This window comes from Lepidochelys kempii, chromosome 3 (genome assembly GCF_965140265.1).
Source record: "Lepidochelys kempii isolate rLepKem1 chromosome 3, rLepKem1.hap2, whole genome shotgun sequence".
Taxonomy (NCBI): domain Eukaryota; kingdom Metazoa; phylum Chordata; order Testudines; family Cheloniidae; genus Lepidochelys; species Lepidochelys kempii.
Window position 1 is genome coordinate 83,974,303 of NC_133258.1, and position 14,020 is coordinate 83,988,322.

At 42.8% G+C, this 14,020-nt stretch overlaps 1 protein-coding gene across 14 annotated transcripts in view; it reads left to right on the forward strand.

Moving 5' to 3' along the window:
* The window catches only part of FIG4 (FIG4 phosphoinositide 5-phosphatase), a 157,105-nt gene that overhangs the window by 78,643 nt on the left and 64,442 nt on the right, over positions 1-14,020 (forward strand). For 13 of the 14 annotated variants that reach the window (XR_012158016.1, XR_012158017.1, XM_073336996.1 and 10 more), the window contains one exon: positions 8,666-8,804. The exons of the other annotated variant lie outside the window; for it this stretch is intronic. Coding sequence is in view for 11 of the 13 variants with exons in the window: in XM_073336996.1 (XP_073193097.1) it covers positions 8,666-8,804 (139 nt within the window). In the remaining 2 variants the exon portion in view is untranslated. The remainder of the gene's footprint in view (positions 1-8,665; positions 8,805-14,020) is intronic. 14 annotated transcript variants of the gene reach the window in all.

Sequence of the window (14,020 nt, forward strand, 5' to 3'; positions counted from 1 at the left end):
AGGGCCAGCCCACCAGACAATTTTAAGGAACACCAGGCCCTGCTTCAATGGGTGGCTGAGAACTTGGACCTTTGGAGGAGGAGATGGAGGTGGAGGAGATGGCCGAGCAGGCAGACACCTTGTTCAATGTCCTCTCAGCCTCTACCCTTGCACGTGTTGCACCAACAGTGCATGGCGGGGTCCTGAAAATTGCCAAGGCCCTCTGGCAAACCCTGTCCTCCATCCCTCCCACCTCCAAAAGGGCAGCAAAGAAGTACTTTGCCCCGGCCAAAGGGTTCAAGTACCTTTATACCCACCCTTCTACTGGCTCGCTGGTTGTCTCTGTGGCCAACGAAAAGGTCAAGCAGGGGCACACTAGTTCAGCTCTCAAAAATAGAGGCCAAAAGACTGGACTTTTTTGGGAGAAAAATTTATTCACCAGCCAGCCTGCAATTCCAGGTGGCGAACCATCAGGCCCTCTTGGGACTCCCTCCATAAGTTCAAGGAGTCCCTCCCTCATGGTCTGGTCCAGGAATTCGGCACTCTGGTGAAGGAGGGCACTGCGGCGGGCAGGTGCTCTCTCCAGATGACACGGGATGCGGCTTACTTGGCAGCTTGGGTGGTCACGTCAGCGGTGGTCATGAAGCACAGCCCCTGGCTTCAGACCACCGGCCTATCCCAAGAGATGCAGACCTCTATCCAGGACCTCCCATTTGATGGGAACGGTCTCTTTTTGGAACAGACTGATGCGAAACTGCATGGGTTAAAGGACACTTGGGACACCCTTTGCTTGCTGGGCATGCCTACGCCGCAGTCTGCATGGAAACAGTTCTGGCCACCCCTGCTGCCAAGGTGTTGGCAGCCTCATCAAGGGTCTGCAAGGAGAAGGAGTAGACACACAAACTTTAGTCGTCACCACCCTTCCTTCTCCCGCTCACTCACGCAGTCTGGCCTGGTGCTATCTCCAGCCTCTGCAAGCATGGCTGGTGTCAGTCTATATCCCCAACAGGCACGACCTTCACTGGGTAGTCAGAGTGCCAGACCACATCAGGTCATCCCCTGGATTGGTGGTTGGACCCTGGTTGGTGTTAGAGGAAGTCCCCTCCGTGACCCCATCCCTGTCACTGACCCGTGTCTCCAGTGCTTCGGACCTGGGCTGGGGAGCCCACCTGGGTGAGCTGAGCACCCAGGGCCACTGGTTGCAGACTGATCTGGCCCTCCACATTGTCAGGGAGCTCAGAGCAGTTTGTGCCTTCCTGCCAGTGCCGTTGATTTACAAGGTCCTTGTGAAGATCAACCAAGACAGGGCAAGAATTATCCTAATAGCTCCCACGTGGCCTCGCCAGCACTGGTTCGGCACGTTGCTGAGCCTTTAAGTAGCCACCCAACTGTAGCTGCCCCTCTGGCTGGATCTACTGTCCCAGCCTTTTTGCATCCGAACCTGATGGCACTGCACTTGACCGTTTGGCTACTACATGGCTAAGCACGGACGAACGGGCATGCTCGGCCTGCGTTCAGCAGGTCTTGCTGGGTAGCAGGAAACCCACCACCAGAGCGACTTACTTGGCCAAATGGAAAAGGTTAATGCACTGGGCCTCGGAACAGCATATTCAGGTTTAGCAGGCCCCGCTGCAGGAGATCCTAGATTATCTGCTGCACCTCAAACTCCAAGGTTTGTCCCTGTCATTGATCAAGGTCCACCTGGGTGCTATCTTGGCTTTCCATCCTCCATTCCAAAGCAGGTTGATCTTCACTCACAACACGATGGCACGTTTTTTGAAAGGTCAGGAGTGTCTCTACCTACACGTCTGGAATCCCTTCCCCCTCCGAGACCTGAATCTCAAGCTGTTGAACCTCTGGCTTCCTGCTCTCTCCTGCTTCTCTCCTGGAAGGTTTTGTTTCTGGTCGTGTTATTGTCAGCCCACAGGGTGTCCGAGATCAGGGCACTTACTTCAGAGCCGCCCTATACGGTCTTCTACAAGAATAAGGTCCAGCTGCAACTGCACCCAGCATTTCTGCCCCAGGTCGTTTCCCAGTTTCATACTGGCCAGGACATATACTTACCCATCTTCTTTCCAAAGCCTCATGCATCAGATGAGGAGCGCAGGCTACACTCCTGGATGTCAGGAGGGCACTGGGCTTATACACAGAGAGAACAAAGCTGTTCCATAAGTCAACGCAGTTGTTCGTTGCGGTGGCTGACAGAATGAAAGGTCAGTCGGTGTCCGCTCAGAGGATTTTGTCCTGGATCATGGCCTGCATCCTCTACTGCTACGAGCTGGCGAAGGTGCCTCTGACGGCTATCATGATGGCACGCTAGACTTGGGCACAAGCGTCGTCAGCAGCCTTCCTGACACGGGTACTAATCCAAGAGATCTGTCGGGCCGCTACCTGGTTGTATGTCCACACGTTCGTGTCTCATTATATGCTTACCCAGCAAGCTCGAAATGATGCTGGCTTTGGCAGAGCAGTGCTGCAAGACTGTGAACTCCAAGTCCACCTCTATTGATACTGCTTGTGAGTCACCTAGAATGGAATCTACATGAACAAGCACTCAAAGAAGAAAAAACAGTTACCTACCTTTCAAAACTGTTGTTCTTCGAGATGTGTTGCTCATGTTCATTCCATTACCCACCCTCCTATCCCTCCGTTGGAGTTGCCAGCAAGAAGGAACTGAGAGGACATAGGGCTGGCGGTGCTTGATATACCGAAGCATGAGTGCTGCACACAAGGGGGTGCCACGGCTGGCCCTATGGATACTGCTAACTGACTCTGATAACTAATACTCTGACTGTGCACATGGGTGCACACACACCTAGAATGGAATGGACATGAGCAACACATCAAAGGACAACAATTACAAAAGGTAGGTAACTGTTTTTTCTAGGTTTAATTTCTGGTTTTTTATGCTTTTCATACAGAAAGTTGTGTGGCACTATAGTCTTAAATGTTAGTGTTACAACACATGATTATATGTTTCTGGAATCTAAAATAATCCGTTTATTCACATATGGGGCTAGACACAGTAAACTACCTTCTAATGGTGTATGAAAGCAAACTAATTGCTATGCCCTTTTAGTCCTGTGGTTTTACAGTCCCAGTTCTGCTGAATCTCTCATGATTTAGTAATTTGTCATAAAAATTCAGTTGGAAACACAGATTGAGAGCACTAGATTATTTTAGACTAATTCAATCAAATGGCCCCTTCAGCTCCTGTTTTTTTTCTAACAGAGCTTAAAAAATGTGCTAGAACACACGTACAGTGTATAGTATCTTTTTAAAAAATCTATGCAGGATCTTCCTACCTCCTGTACATAATTTCAGCAACCAGTGATAACATTAAAGGGGAAGAAAGCTGTTTATACTTTCATCTGTGCTCCGCTTTATACTGATTTGTACCAAAAGCAACACACTTTTTTAAATGTACAATTTACCATACCAGATCAGGAAGTTGGTCTATAAAGCCCAGTATCCTGTTTTCTCTTATGGCCAGTATTTCAAAGGAAGACAAAACCTTCCATGTATATGATGATCCAAAATTGGCATAAAATTATCTAGCCTTAAAATACTGGGGGATCACTTTTTCCCACTTCATTAAAATTCCTGATGTTTGGTCCTTGCTGTTGTAGGTACACTGGTCTGAAGAGTTATCTGTAGAAGATCTTTCAGATTATATTTTAAATCTGGTTTCAAACTGAATTTAGGGATAAAATGACAACAAGAAATCCATTGATAACCGTTCTTCACCTTCTGTTAAATTTAACATACAACTTCATGCTTATGTTTATAAGTACAGAAAGAAAGCTAGAACCCTGATGCATTACAATGTTTTAACCCTGTCATTTTTCTACTACTAAAGAAAACTATATTGTCCCTTTAGAGTATAGTAGTTGTTGGCAACTTAGAGATTTGTTCTATAATTCACTAAGTAATATTTGCCTAAATTCCAAAACAGCTTTTCAGTAGAACATCATAAACTGTATTTTATCATCATTCATTTAAATAGTAAGATACTGAGTTCAATAAATTACACTGAAACAAGACAACAGTTAGTTTCAAAATGCTTGCAATTCCTGATGTATAAAACAATGATCAATGTCTAAAAAAGTTAATCTCTCTATAGAGGGTTTTTTAAAAAAAATGCATTAAAGATGTGTAAGCCATTGTTCTTACAAAGTCAAAGTCATCCTCCTGAGCAACACAGCTTTTCGGGTTTTATTTAACACTTTTATTCATGCTACCTACCAGCTGTACAACAAGAATGAATGAGTCCTGTATATTATGTGCTCCTGTATTTGGAGTTTTACTCTGCCCTTCTTTACTTTAAAAAAAAAAAAAAAAAAAAAGTTTGTATCATCATCCAGGTTTATTTCAAAACTTTGTATTGGTTCTAGCATGGTCTCATAGTCCTCCTCATTCTCTGACCATCTGTGGGTTAAGTCTTAGCAGACTAACCATTTTGCAGAGGAAATGCAGCCTGCATGCCCAAAGGGGCCTACTGTATACATCAAGAAACAGTCTTTATAAGCTGAATCTGTTAAGCAAATAGGGACCATGGTGAGGAGCAAGGAAGCAGGTGAAGGGAGCATGTTGAGAAGCAGGGCTCTGTGAAGGGACATGGGCATGGGGGATCCTGGCGGAATGTCAGAGGGGGGAAACAAGGGGATAGGAAGAAGTTGTGTGTGGGGAGAATGGGGAGAAAAAGTGAGGCTGGTAGGTGAAGGAGGATGTTGGTAAATTGGCGAGGATTCAGATGAGGGCCACAAGAATAATTAAAGGATTGGAAAACACGCCTTATATTTAGGCTTAGTCGAATTTTATTTTTATTTTTAAAAATGTTGATGGATAATATCTGTTTGTCTAAGCAGTGCACAGTTGTGGGAAATTATGGGTGTGGGGGTCAGACAAAGTTCTTTAATGACCGAAGACAATGAAATTCAAAAAGTTAAAGCTTTATAATCATTCCAAAAAATGTCAACATCACATGCCACAATACACAAAGTAAATGTTCTTAAATCAAACTCTGTGTTCCCAAGCAGCATTTTCCTTTGCCTATCTGTAAATTTCAGTTATTGATAGAAATACTTTTTCCATCTGTCTCTGTGTGTACGGTGAAATCAACAATTACCAACACTTACTTCACACTGATAAAAGTTTAATCCCTCCAAGCCTATTTATAGTGAGAAACTCAAGGAGCTCAGTCCGTTTATCTTAATAAAGAGAAGGTTAAGGGGTGTCTTGGTCACAGTCTAGAAATACCTACTTGAGGAACAGAAATTTGATAATGAGCTCTTCAGTCTAGCAGACAAAGTTATAACACAGTCCAATGGCTGGAGGCTGAAGCTGGACAAATTCAGACTGGAAAGTCATTGGGACAACTTACTTAGGGTTGTGGTGGATTCTTCATCACTGGCAATCTTTAAGTCAAGATTGGATGCTTTTCCTAAAAGGTATACTCTAGTTCAAAAAGGCATTAATTCAGGAAAATCCTGTGGCGTTTGTTATACAGGGGGTAAGGCTAGTTAAACAAGTGGTCCCTTCTGGCTTTATAATTGATGAATGTATGAAAGCAGAAGAGAGAGGAGGTGCACCTTTGGCTCATCAGAGTAGAGTCTCCCCTCTGCTTTTTCCATTCCTGATGCCTTACAGGGCACACCCTGCTTTTTTGTTAGTCTTCACACAAGCCTCCAGTCTCCACTCACCTCCTCCTGAGCACCATCCATAGCCTGTTAAAGTGCTGTGCCCCTCCACAACCCTACCTCCACTAAATTTCCACACACCTCTGTTCAACACACACACACACACACACACACCCTCCTTTTCACAACCGCTTGCAAGCCTCTTGACTCTGTGAAGATGTTCCATGTTGCAGGGAAGGGAGCACACCTGTTGAGAATATAGGAAGCCAGATGTAGCTGAGTTTTCATTGAAGACTTGACTGATGCCATGTGGGTTTCCTGAAGCCCAGGCTGAGGCATCAGTGCTTGATCGATTTTTCCACCGCTGCTGTGCCCCATGGTACACCAAGGCATCAGTCATGGGGTAACTTTGCTCCATTGCGGAGATGCAATTTCTGGGGACAACCCTGCCTCTGTGGCACATGCAGTTGGTTCCCCTGGTTCTGCTTTCTGTGTGTTGGAGAGCTCAGACAGCGGTTCTGAGAGAGCAAAGTGTATCTGCTGAAGCACTGGCTCTTGAACTGTTCCACACCAGTAATGCCTCAGTATGCTGGGGATTGGAGGCAGTAGTACAGGGAGCCCTTCAAGTGCCAGTATCTCTGAGCTCTACCCTCCATGCACAGCTCTATCCAAAGGCCCCTGCACACCAGCCTTTTACTCTTTGCACAGGCCCCCTACACATACCTGCTAATGTCTGTTTCCCCATACATAACCACTCACCTTCCCAGAGCTTGATCTTGCCTCCATACCACACCCCTGTACTCTCTGCAACCTACCCTGCTTTCCTGCCTCAACAGCTGGTTAATGAATGAGAGTTACAGGTATTTGGAAAATTTTAATGAACAAAATTTTTCATTTTCATGTTTTATCTAAAATTATGTTTACAGAGATGCCAACCCTCCCTAATTTTCCAAAGTCATCCTGATTTTTAAATGTATTCATGAAATTACTAAATCAGGATTAAACCTACACATTTTGCAATTGTATTTAAAAATGGGAGGAGTGTCTGTTGTGTGTCACTCACCACTCAAATCCAATGAACACAGTGCCATGGCTACAAGGGCATTTTTCACCACCATCAGCGTCCTGTGCAGGTTGCCCACAGCACAGCCATATGCGTGCCATGTATAGTGTATACCATTTTGGCAGTCACACTAGGGGAGGCTTACAGGTTGGCTCCTTGGTTGCATCGGTGAGATTCCCTGGGCGGGGGTGTCTTTCCCAGGCCAGTGCACCTGCACAGGGCCCAAACACATGGCCGTTGCTTGCACCACTGCTGCAGGGAGCAGAGTGCTTGGCCAAAAGGACAAACAGAGTACAGTGAGTGGGGTGCACTCTCCCCCATGCCTTTTCCCTCAGCACAGCTAATGGTACCTGGCACTGTCCCAGCCAGATGGCTCTGGGTCTGGGACAGGCTGAGCAGCTGCCTGCAACACCAGTAAATATCTCCATCAACCTCAGTGCCACCTGCACCTGTTATTAGTCCATCATCTCCTTGAGATCAGCTGACACTGGGCACCTACCCTTTATCCGCTTATCTCCACTCCTCCCACCTCATCAAGCAACCCCCTTCACCTCCATCTCCTCTCCTACCAACCCCAACAAGTCTGTTCCATGCTCTACGAAACTCACCAAATGCATCTTTCAGACCAACCAGACACTCCATTCCACTCAAGCACCTGGCTAACTGACACCTATCCCTCCAGGGGCACCTGGTGACCCATCAGCCCACCTCTCACCTCGCGGGGGGGGGGGGGCAGGATGACATCACAGTATACCATAAGATAAATTTCTGGGGGCAACCCTGCCTCTGTGGCACATGCACAGACTGTGAAGTGAAGGTCATTCTGATAGGTGGCGAGCTGAGGTAATTTTGAGTGGGTTGAGGTGCTGGATTTACCACTCAAGCCAAAGCTTATGGGTTAGAATCATAGAATCTCAGGGTTGGAAGGGACCTCAGGAGGTCCTCTAGTCCAACCCTCTGCTCAAAGCAGGACCAATCCCCAATTTTTGCCCCAGATTCCTAAATGGCCCCCTCAAGGATTGAACTTACAACTCTGGATTTAGCAGGCCAGTGCTCAAACCACTGAGTTATCCCTGCCCCCTTTGTAGTTCATTAATAGGGTCTACAGTGCATTAATACAGTCCAGCAGGGTCCAACTGGGGCAGTTAAAATGCAACACAATACCTGTGGCTTGGATGGTAAATTGAGCACCCCAACCCCCGTTGACAAAATGAGCCAAATACACCAAAAAAGTATGCAAAAAGGTTTCAGAAGTGCTTGTGAATGAGTGAGAAAATGGCCAATGTCATGGTCGCACCTGGTCATGGCTATTAGTGTTACTAAATATTACTTCAGCTTGTACCACTATTATACTGTAATATGCACAAAAGTGCATCTGAAATGCACAGCAAGCATTCAAGAAACTATCCCAGATGCATTGTCTGTGTTTGGTTTTGTACCTTTGACACTTGGTGCTGCTCCAAGCAGCATCCTTAATTCCTCCCTAATTTTTTTCATAAGTGTCCCAAAAAGCCTCAGAGTAAACCTGGCACCTCTGGTATTAGCTGATGTATCTGAGCAGTTGTATTAGCTAATTGTGATTAAACTCTGGTTATTCCAAACAAATGGAGCAAATCTTTTTGTATGTAGCTTTAAAAGTTCAAATGTCTTCGTTGTTATTGGAAGGTGGCTGTGTGTGAAGTATGAAGTTTGTAGAGACTATTGTTTAGACAGAAGAATCATAAGAAATGTGAAGAAAATAAGTCAAAATATCTAAAAAGGGAGCACTTTACTAACTTTTGCGGCAGAATAGTTTTTAACATATTAATACTTAAACATGTCAATTGTTGTCTGGAAAGTTTAAGTTCAAGCCCTGAAGTGTAAAACAGTGGGATTTTAGTCTTGCTTTAAGTGTAGATTTCATAACTATGGTGGTGTTACTACTGCCTCCGTCATATTTTTGTGAGCATAAACAGAACATCCCGGTGTACCTCTTTTTTTACAGATGCTGACAGGCAAGACTCCATTAATGTATTTTTGGGAGTATTCCAGCCTGCAGAAGGAAAACCTCATCTTTGGGAACTTCCTACAGACTTTTACTTGCATCACAAGAACACTATGAGTCTTTCACAGACAAGGAGAAGGTATTTTGTAGTTCCCTATTTATCATTCACTTTCATAATACGTGTTCAAAATTTAAAAACCTTTAAATTGATTTTGAACAACTGTCTCAAAAATACATTTCACTTTGCAAAATAAGCAGGTAAATTACTCTGCCTTGCAAAAGTGGGTTATTTGAAACAAATACATCATTGCCATATTTTAAACATTTGTAAAAGCATTAATTATCATAATCTCCTTTTATGAAATGTCTGACATTTCGTTTTAATTAAATGAGTCCATCTGATGGAAAAGGACAGATTAAAAAGATGGAATTTCATATGAATGAAGCTTGCAGTTTGAAATGATCTGCTATTTTATTGAAGTCCAGTTACCAGCATTTAATTAATCTGCAGGCTAAAAGTATTTCTGTTAAATTTCAGCTAGTCATATTTATTGATGTAGCAAAGTATTTGAAATACTGTGATTAGCATTCATTTTTTTCTGGGACACAACCAGTTTTCAGGAGTACATGCTCAGAAAATGTAGACCAAGAAATGTGCATTTCTATTTTTTACCCACCTCCAGACCCCATCCCAATCTAGTCCAGTTTGAAGATTGTATCAATCCAGTTTTATCTGTCATCCCATTTGTGCATTATAGTTTATATAACAATAATAAAGCCGAAGTACTTGATATGGGAGATGATTTTTGAGGATAACTTCATCATATTGAATGACTGTTTAGAATTGTAATGACTGACCATGCCTCTACATTATACTAATTTTAAAAGAACAGGTGATATTGGAAACTTTCTACAGAGACCCTTTCAAAGCTGCTACGGTGCTTCACCTGATTTTGTTAGATGTTCCGACATTATTTTGGTCCTGCCTACTTGTCCATCCTTTTGTGGGCTTGGTCACTTCAGTTGTTGGATTTGAAATTCTGCTTTAGATTTTATCTGGAGAAGATTCAGGTCCCTTAAAAAAATCCATATAGCCACTGGTTTCATCTTAACGCTATGCATCAGGTCATCCTGCGTCCAAAAGAACTGTTTCTAGATGACCATTTTCTATTGTATTTTATCTGTTTTCATAAGCAGCATTACATAAGAACATAATAATGGCCATACTGGGTCAGACCAATTGTCCATCTAGCCCAGTATCCTGTCTTTTGACAGTGGCCAGTGCCAGATGCTTCAGAGGAAGTGAACGGAACAGAGTAGCTATCGAGTGAGCCATCTCCTCTCATTCAGCTTCTGGTAGTCAGAGGTTTAGGGACACCTAGAGCATGAAGTTGTATCCCTGACCATTTTGGCTAATAGCCGTTGATGGACCTATCCTCCATGAACTTGTCTAATTCTTTTTTGAACCCAGTTATACTTTGGGCCTTCACAACATTCCCTGGCATCATCTCTTGAGGGGTTTTTTTATGCTGCTTGTAGCCTTTTATTTTATTTAAAATGAATTTTGTAATGTGGTATTACACCACCATGGGTTTGGCTTTGACAGCTACAGTTTCAAGCTTAACAGAGTGAAAGTCCCCTCTGCTATTTGCTTCAGATTTAGAGTCTGTAGGAACACACAAAGTCCAAGGATAGTGACCGCACATCCATTCACAAGTACAAGGTTTAGTTTTTTACAAGTTTTATTAAAGTTACAATTAAAGTTATGAATACCCAAGCATATAGAAATTCTATACAGACCTATGCACAAGTTACAAATATAGTTATACTCACATCCTTAACAATAATGTTACTGATGGGTTACTCATGGATTGATTATCAGTAGAGGGATGGTTCCTGCTGGAGTATCTCATAGGGAGCTAAATTTTCCTAATCTAGGCACTCTCTTTTTATAATGTGATTCTGACTATACTTCATTAGCACTTCTGCACATAGTGCACCCTGCAGTTAGGGCATGTGTTAAAAAAATGTTATTACCGGGTATCTTGTAACAAAAAATTACTCTTACTGTTAATTTTTCACTATCACCCATTGGTACATCTTTTCCCATAATCTTAGGGCATCGGGTTATTCTTCGGTCACTTACGTCAGCATTTCTTATCTCCAAGGCCTAAAATAGCTAATCTAAAATCTTGCGGGCCTTAGCCTACAGGTTCTTGCGTTTCAGCTTGTCTTACTTATATCTAATACATGATTCCTCTAAATAGTGATCAGTCTTATACCTCTATACTCTCACAAATTAACTCTATTTAACATATAATGATTATATATGACATAACATGTCAGTCAATCACATCACACAATAAATGAACAGTAAACTAAAATCATTTGCTACATCGTTCACATCAGCCATGCAGCCAACCTCCAATTAGTCTGGCCACATAAAATATGTGCAACATCTTTCTGCACTTTATTGTCCACTTATCCTGAACATTTCTGTGTAATGCTGTGTGGCAAAGTGAATTCAACTATGTGTTGCAAAGGTGATTTCTCAAATGAATGTCCCAGTCTCCCTTTAATTCATTATCTTGTTTATTTCAAAAGCTGTCTTATCTTTTGTGTTCTTGCATGTTTTGTTTTTCTTTGAATTAGAAAGTTAAAATTGCTACTTACTATTTTTCTCCTATTTCAGAGTAGCAACCATGTTAGTCTGTATCCACAAAAAGAACAGAAGTACTTGTGGCACCTTAGAGACTAACGAATGTATTTGAGCATAAGCTTTCATGGGCTACAGCCCACTTCACCGGATGCATAGAATGGAACATATAGTAAAGCAAAATACACACACGAAAAGGTGGAGTAAGAGGCTAATTAAGATGAGCTATTATCTGTTAACTGTTCTCCGTGTGTGTGTATATAAAAATTTTTTTTTCTGGTCTGAATTTGTCGTTTTTAGTTTTTCTGATTAGAGTTCATAATATACAGAAAAATTTGTTTCATGTGGAAATAATGCCTTCTGAGTACAGTAGATACTGTAGATAACTGAGATATAGATATATATTTCTATATCGTCAGTCTGTTTCCTTATGTCAGATTAAATTGTGATTTCTTAAGAAGACACAATCTGATGTATTTGTACAGCACCAAGGAAACTGGGGCTGTGATTTTGTGTACAAACTGCATTTGAGTCTGAAGGGGTTAATATGTGACTGGGGGCCAAATCAACCCCACCCATGACACCAGAAGCATGTGTCAGGCTTCAAGGAAGGAGCTAAAAGGGGCAAGCCCCTGTCAGTTGGATGCTGGCTGGGAAAGGAGATCTTCAGCTCTCTTACTGTGGAAGAGAAACCTGGCTGGAGCCAGGAACTGAGGAAGATTGTAGCCTATCAGAGCTCCTGCAATGGAATGTAGGCTTGGTCCAAGATGGATGCCATGTTTGGCTACCAACAGTTGACTTAAACTTGCATGAGCGAATAGGGTGGAATCATTTGTTTTCTTGGTACACTGTAGAGCCAGGGAGGTGCAAAAAACCCAGAAGGGACAGAAGAGGAGTTTTGTTTTGTCAATTTTGGACTTTGGATGCTGCAGAAATAGTGGAAATGTTATGTACCTAACTGGAGCGCTAAATCTGCTCAACCTGGAAGGTGGTGGAGGCTGGGCTGCATCACACCACAAGATAAGTAGGTGTATAGGGAAGGCAGGCAGCCACAGGGGTTCCAGTCATGACTGGGGCTCTTGGCCACTATGGCAATAAAATAATAATGATGAAAAATACTATCTCTGGGGCCATGGGAAGAGAGGGAAGAAGTAACTTGCTGTAACAGAAACTTCTTTCCACTTCCCAGGCCTTTCCCATCTCTTGTTCAGAAAGAAAATATTTCATAATGAGTGGTATACACTTCCTCTTGAATTCATGGAGAGAGAACAAAATAGGAGGAGTCTGGAATCATGAAATTGGGCTTTTCCCCTGTCACCCAGCTCCTGCTCAGTGCCAGCAGCAAGACAGTGCTTAGGTGAGATCAGTTCTTGGATGAAGAACAGTTGCCTGAAGCCAAACCCAAGAAAGACAGAGGTGATGCTGGTGGCCAGAGGAAAGTATTTTGAAGAGCGTGCAGCCACAGTGCAGTCTTTGTTCGTTGAAGATCTACAACCACAATTAGTCATGTCAGTCTATCGTCTAGGAGTTCTCTTGAATTCCTCTGACACTAAGTTCTCACATAGCGTCTGTGAGAAATGCTTTCTATCTTCCCTTGGCAAGGAAACTCAATTAGATTCTGATAGATGAAGTCCCGACCTTAGTTATTCATGCCTTTGTCACCTCTCAACTGGATTACAGCAATGCAGTGTGCCTGGTCATGAGGGCTTTAGCACTTAGGAAATTCCAGCTAGTTCATAACACTGCAGTGCATCTCCTCAGCAACACAGACTACCATGAGCATAGTCCTCAAGTCTTTACATTGGCTTACCATAGAATTTTGAAGCAAGTTCAAGGTCTTTGTCCTTCTCTTCAAAGCACTCTATGGCCTGGGGCTCTGATACCTAAAAGACCATGGCCAACAATTATGCTTCTGTGGTGCAATGGGTCTCTCAACAATAAAAGTAAAGCTTGTCTGTCCAGGAGACAGAACTTTCTCCGAGTGCAGTTTGAGACTGTGGAAGAACTAATGACTGTCTCGAACCTCACCACTTTCCGCTACAAGTTCAAGGCACAATTCTTTGGCTGTGCCTTCTCTAACATATTGTATATTTATATTTTAAAAAAGAGAGTAAAAAAATAGAATAACACACCCTACCAAAACAAGACACTTCACTGCACACACTTCTGCTTCGGGGGGGAGAGGATGAGAGAACAAACAACATGTGATGGATGTGTTCATGTTGCTTAGTGCACACCTGGAAGGCTCTCAGATACTACTGCAATAAACGTTGTATTAAAAACTTACATGACAGGGATCTGGGTAGCAGAATTCCCACAGTGTCTGCTGCTGATCACTGCATTAGCCTAGGTAGGATCTGATCTTTTATATTTAGGATCATATGTGTCTCTCAAATAAAAGCCATAAAGATAACTTTTTTTTCCTTCCAGGAATGGTGTCGGTATAGTTTAGAAAAAAATTACAGATATAATTATGAGGAAAAGATGGAAACATAGAAATATGAATAGCTGAAAGACAAAGCATGCTTCATTTATGCTTCATTTTGTTTTCCAGTAGGTTATTGATTTTCATTCAGTGAGAGCAGCTAGAGCACTTTATCTTTGCTGTTAAATATTCCAGTAATGAAGCACTCTGGTTCTCAGACCTGTATGATTAACAAATCTCCTGTCAGTGTCTTTTTAAGAATATCAACACTCCT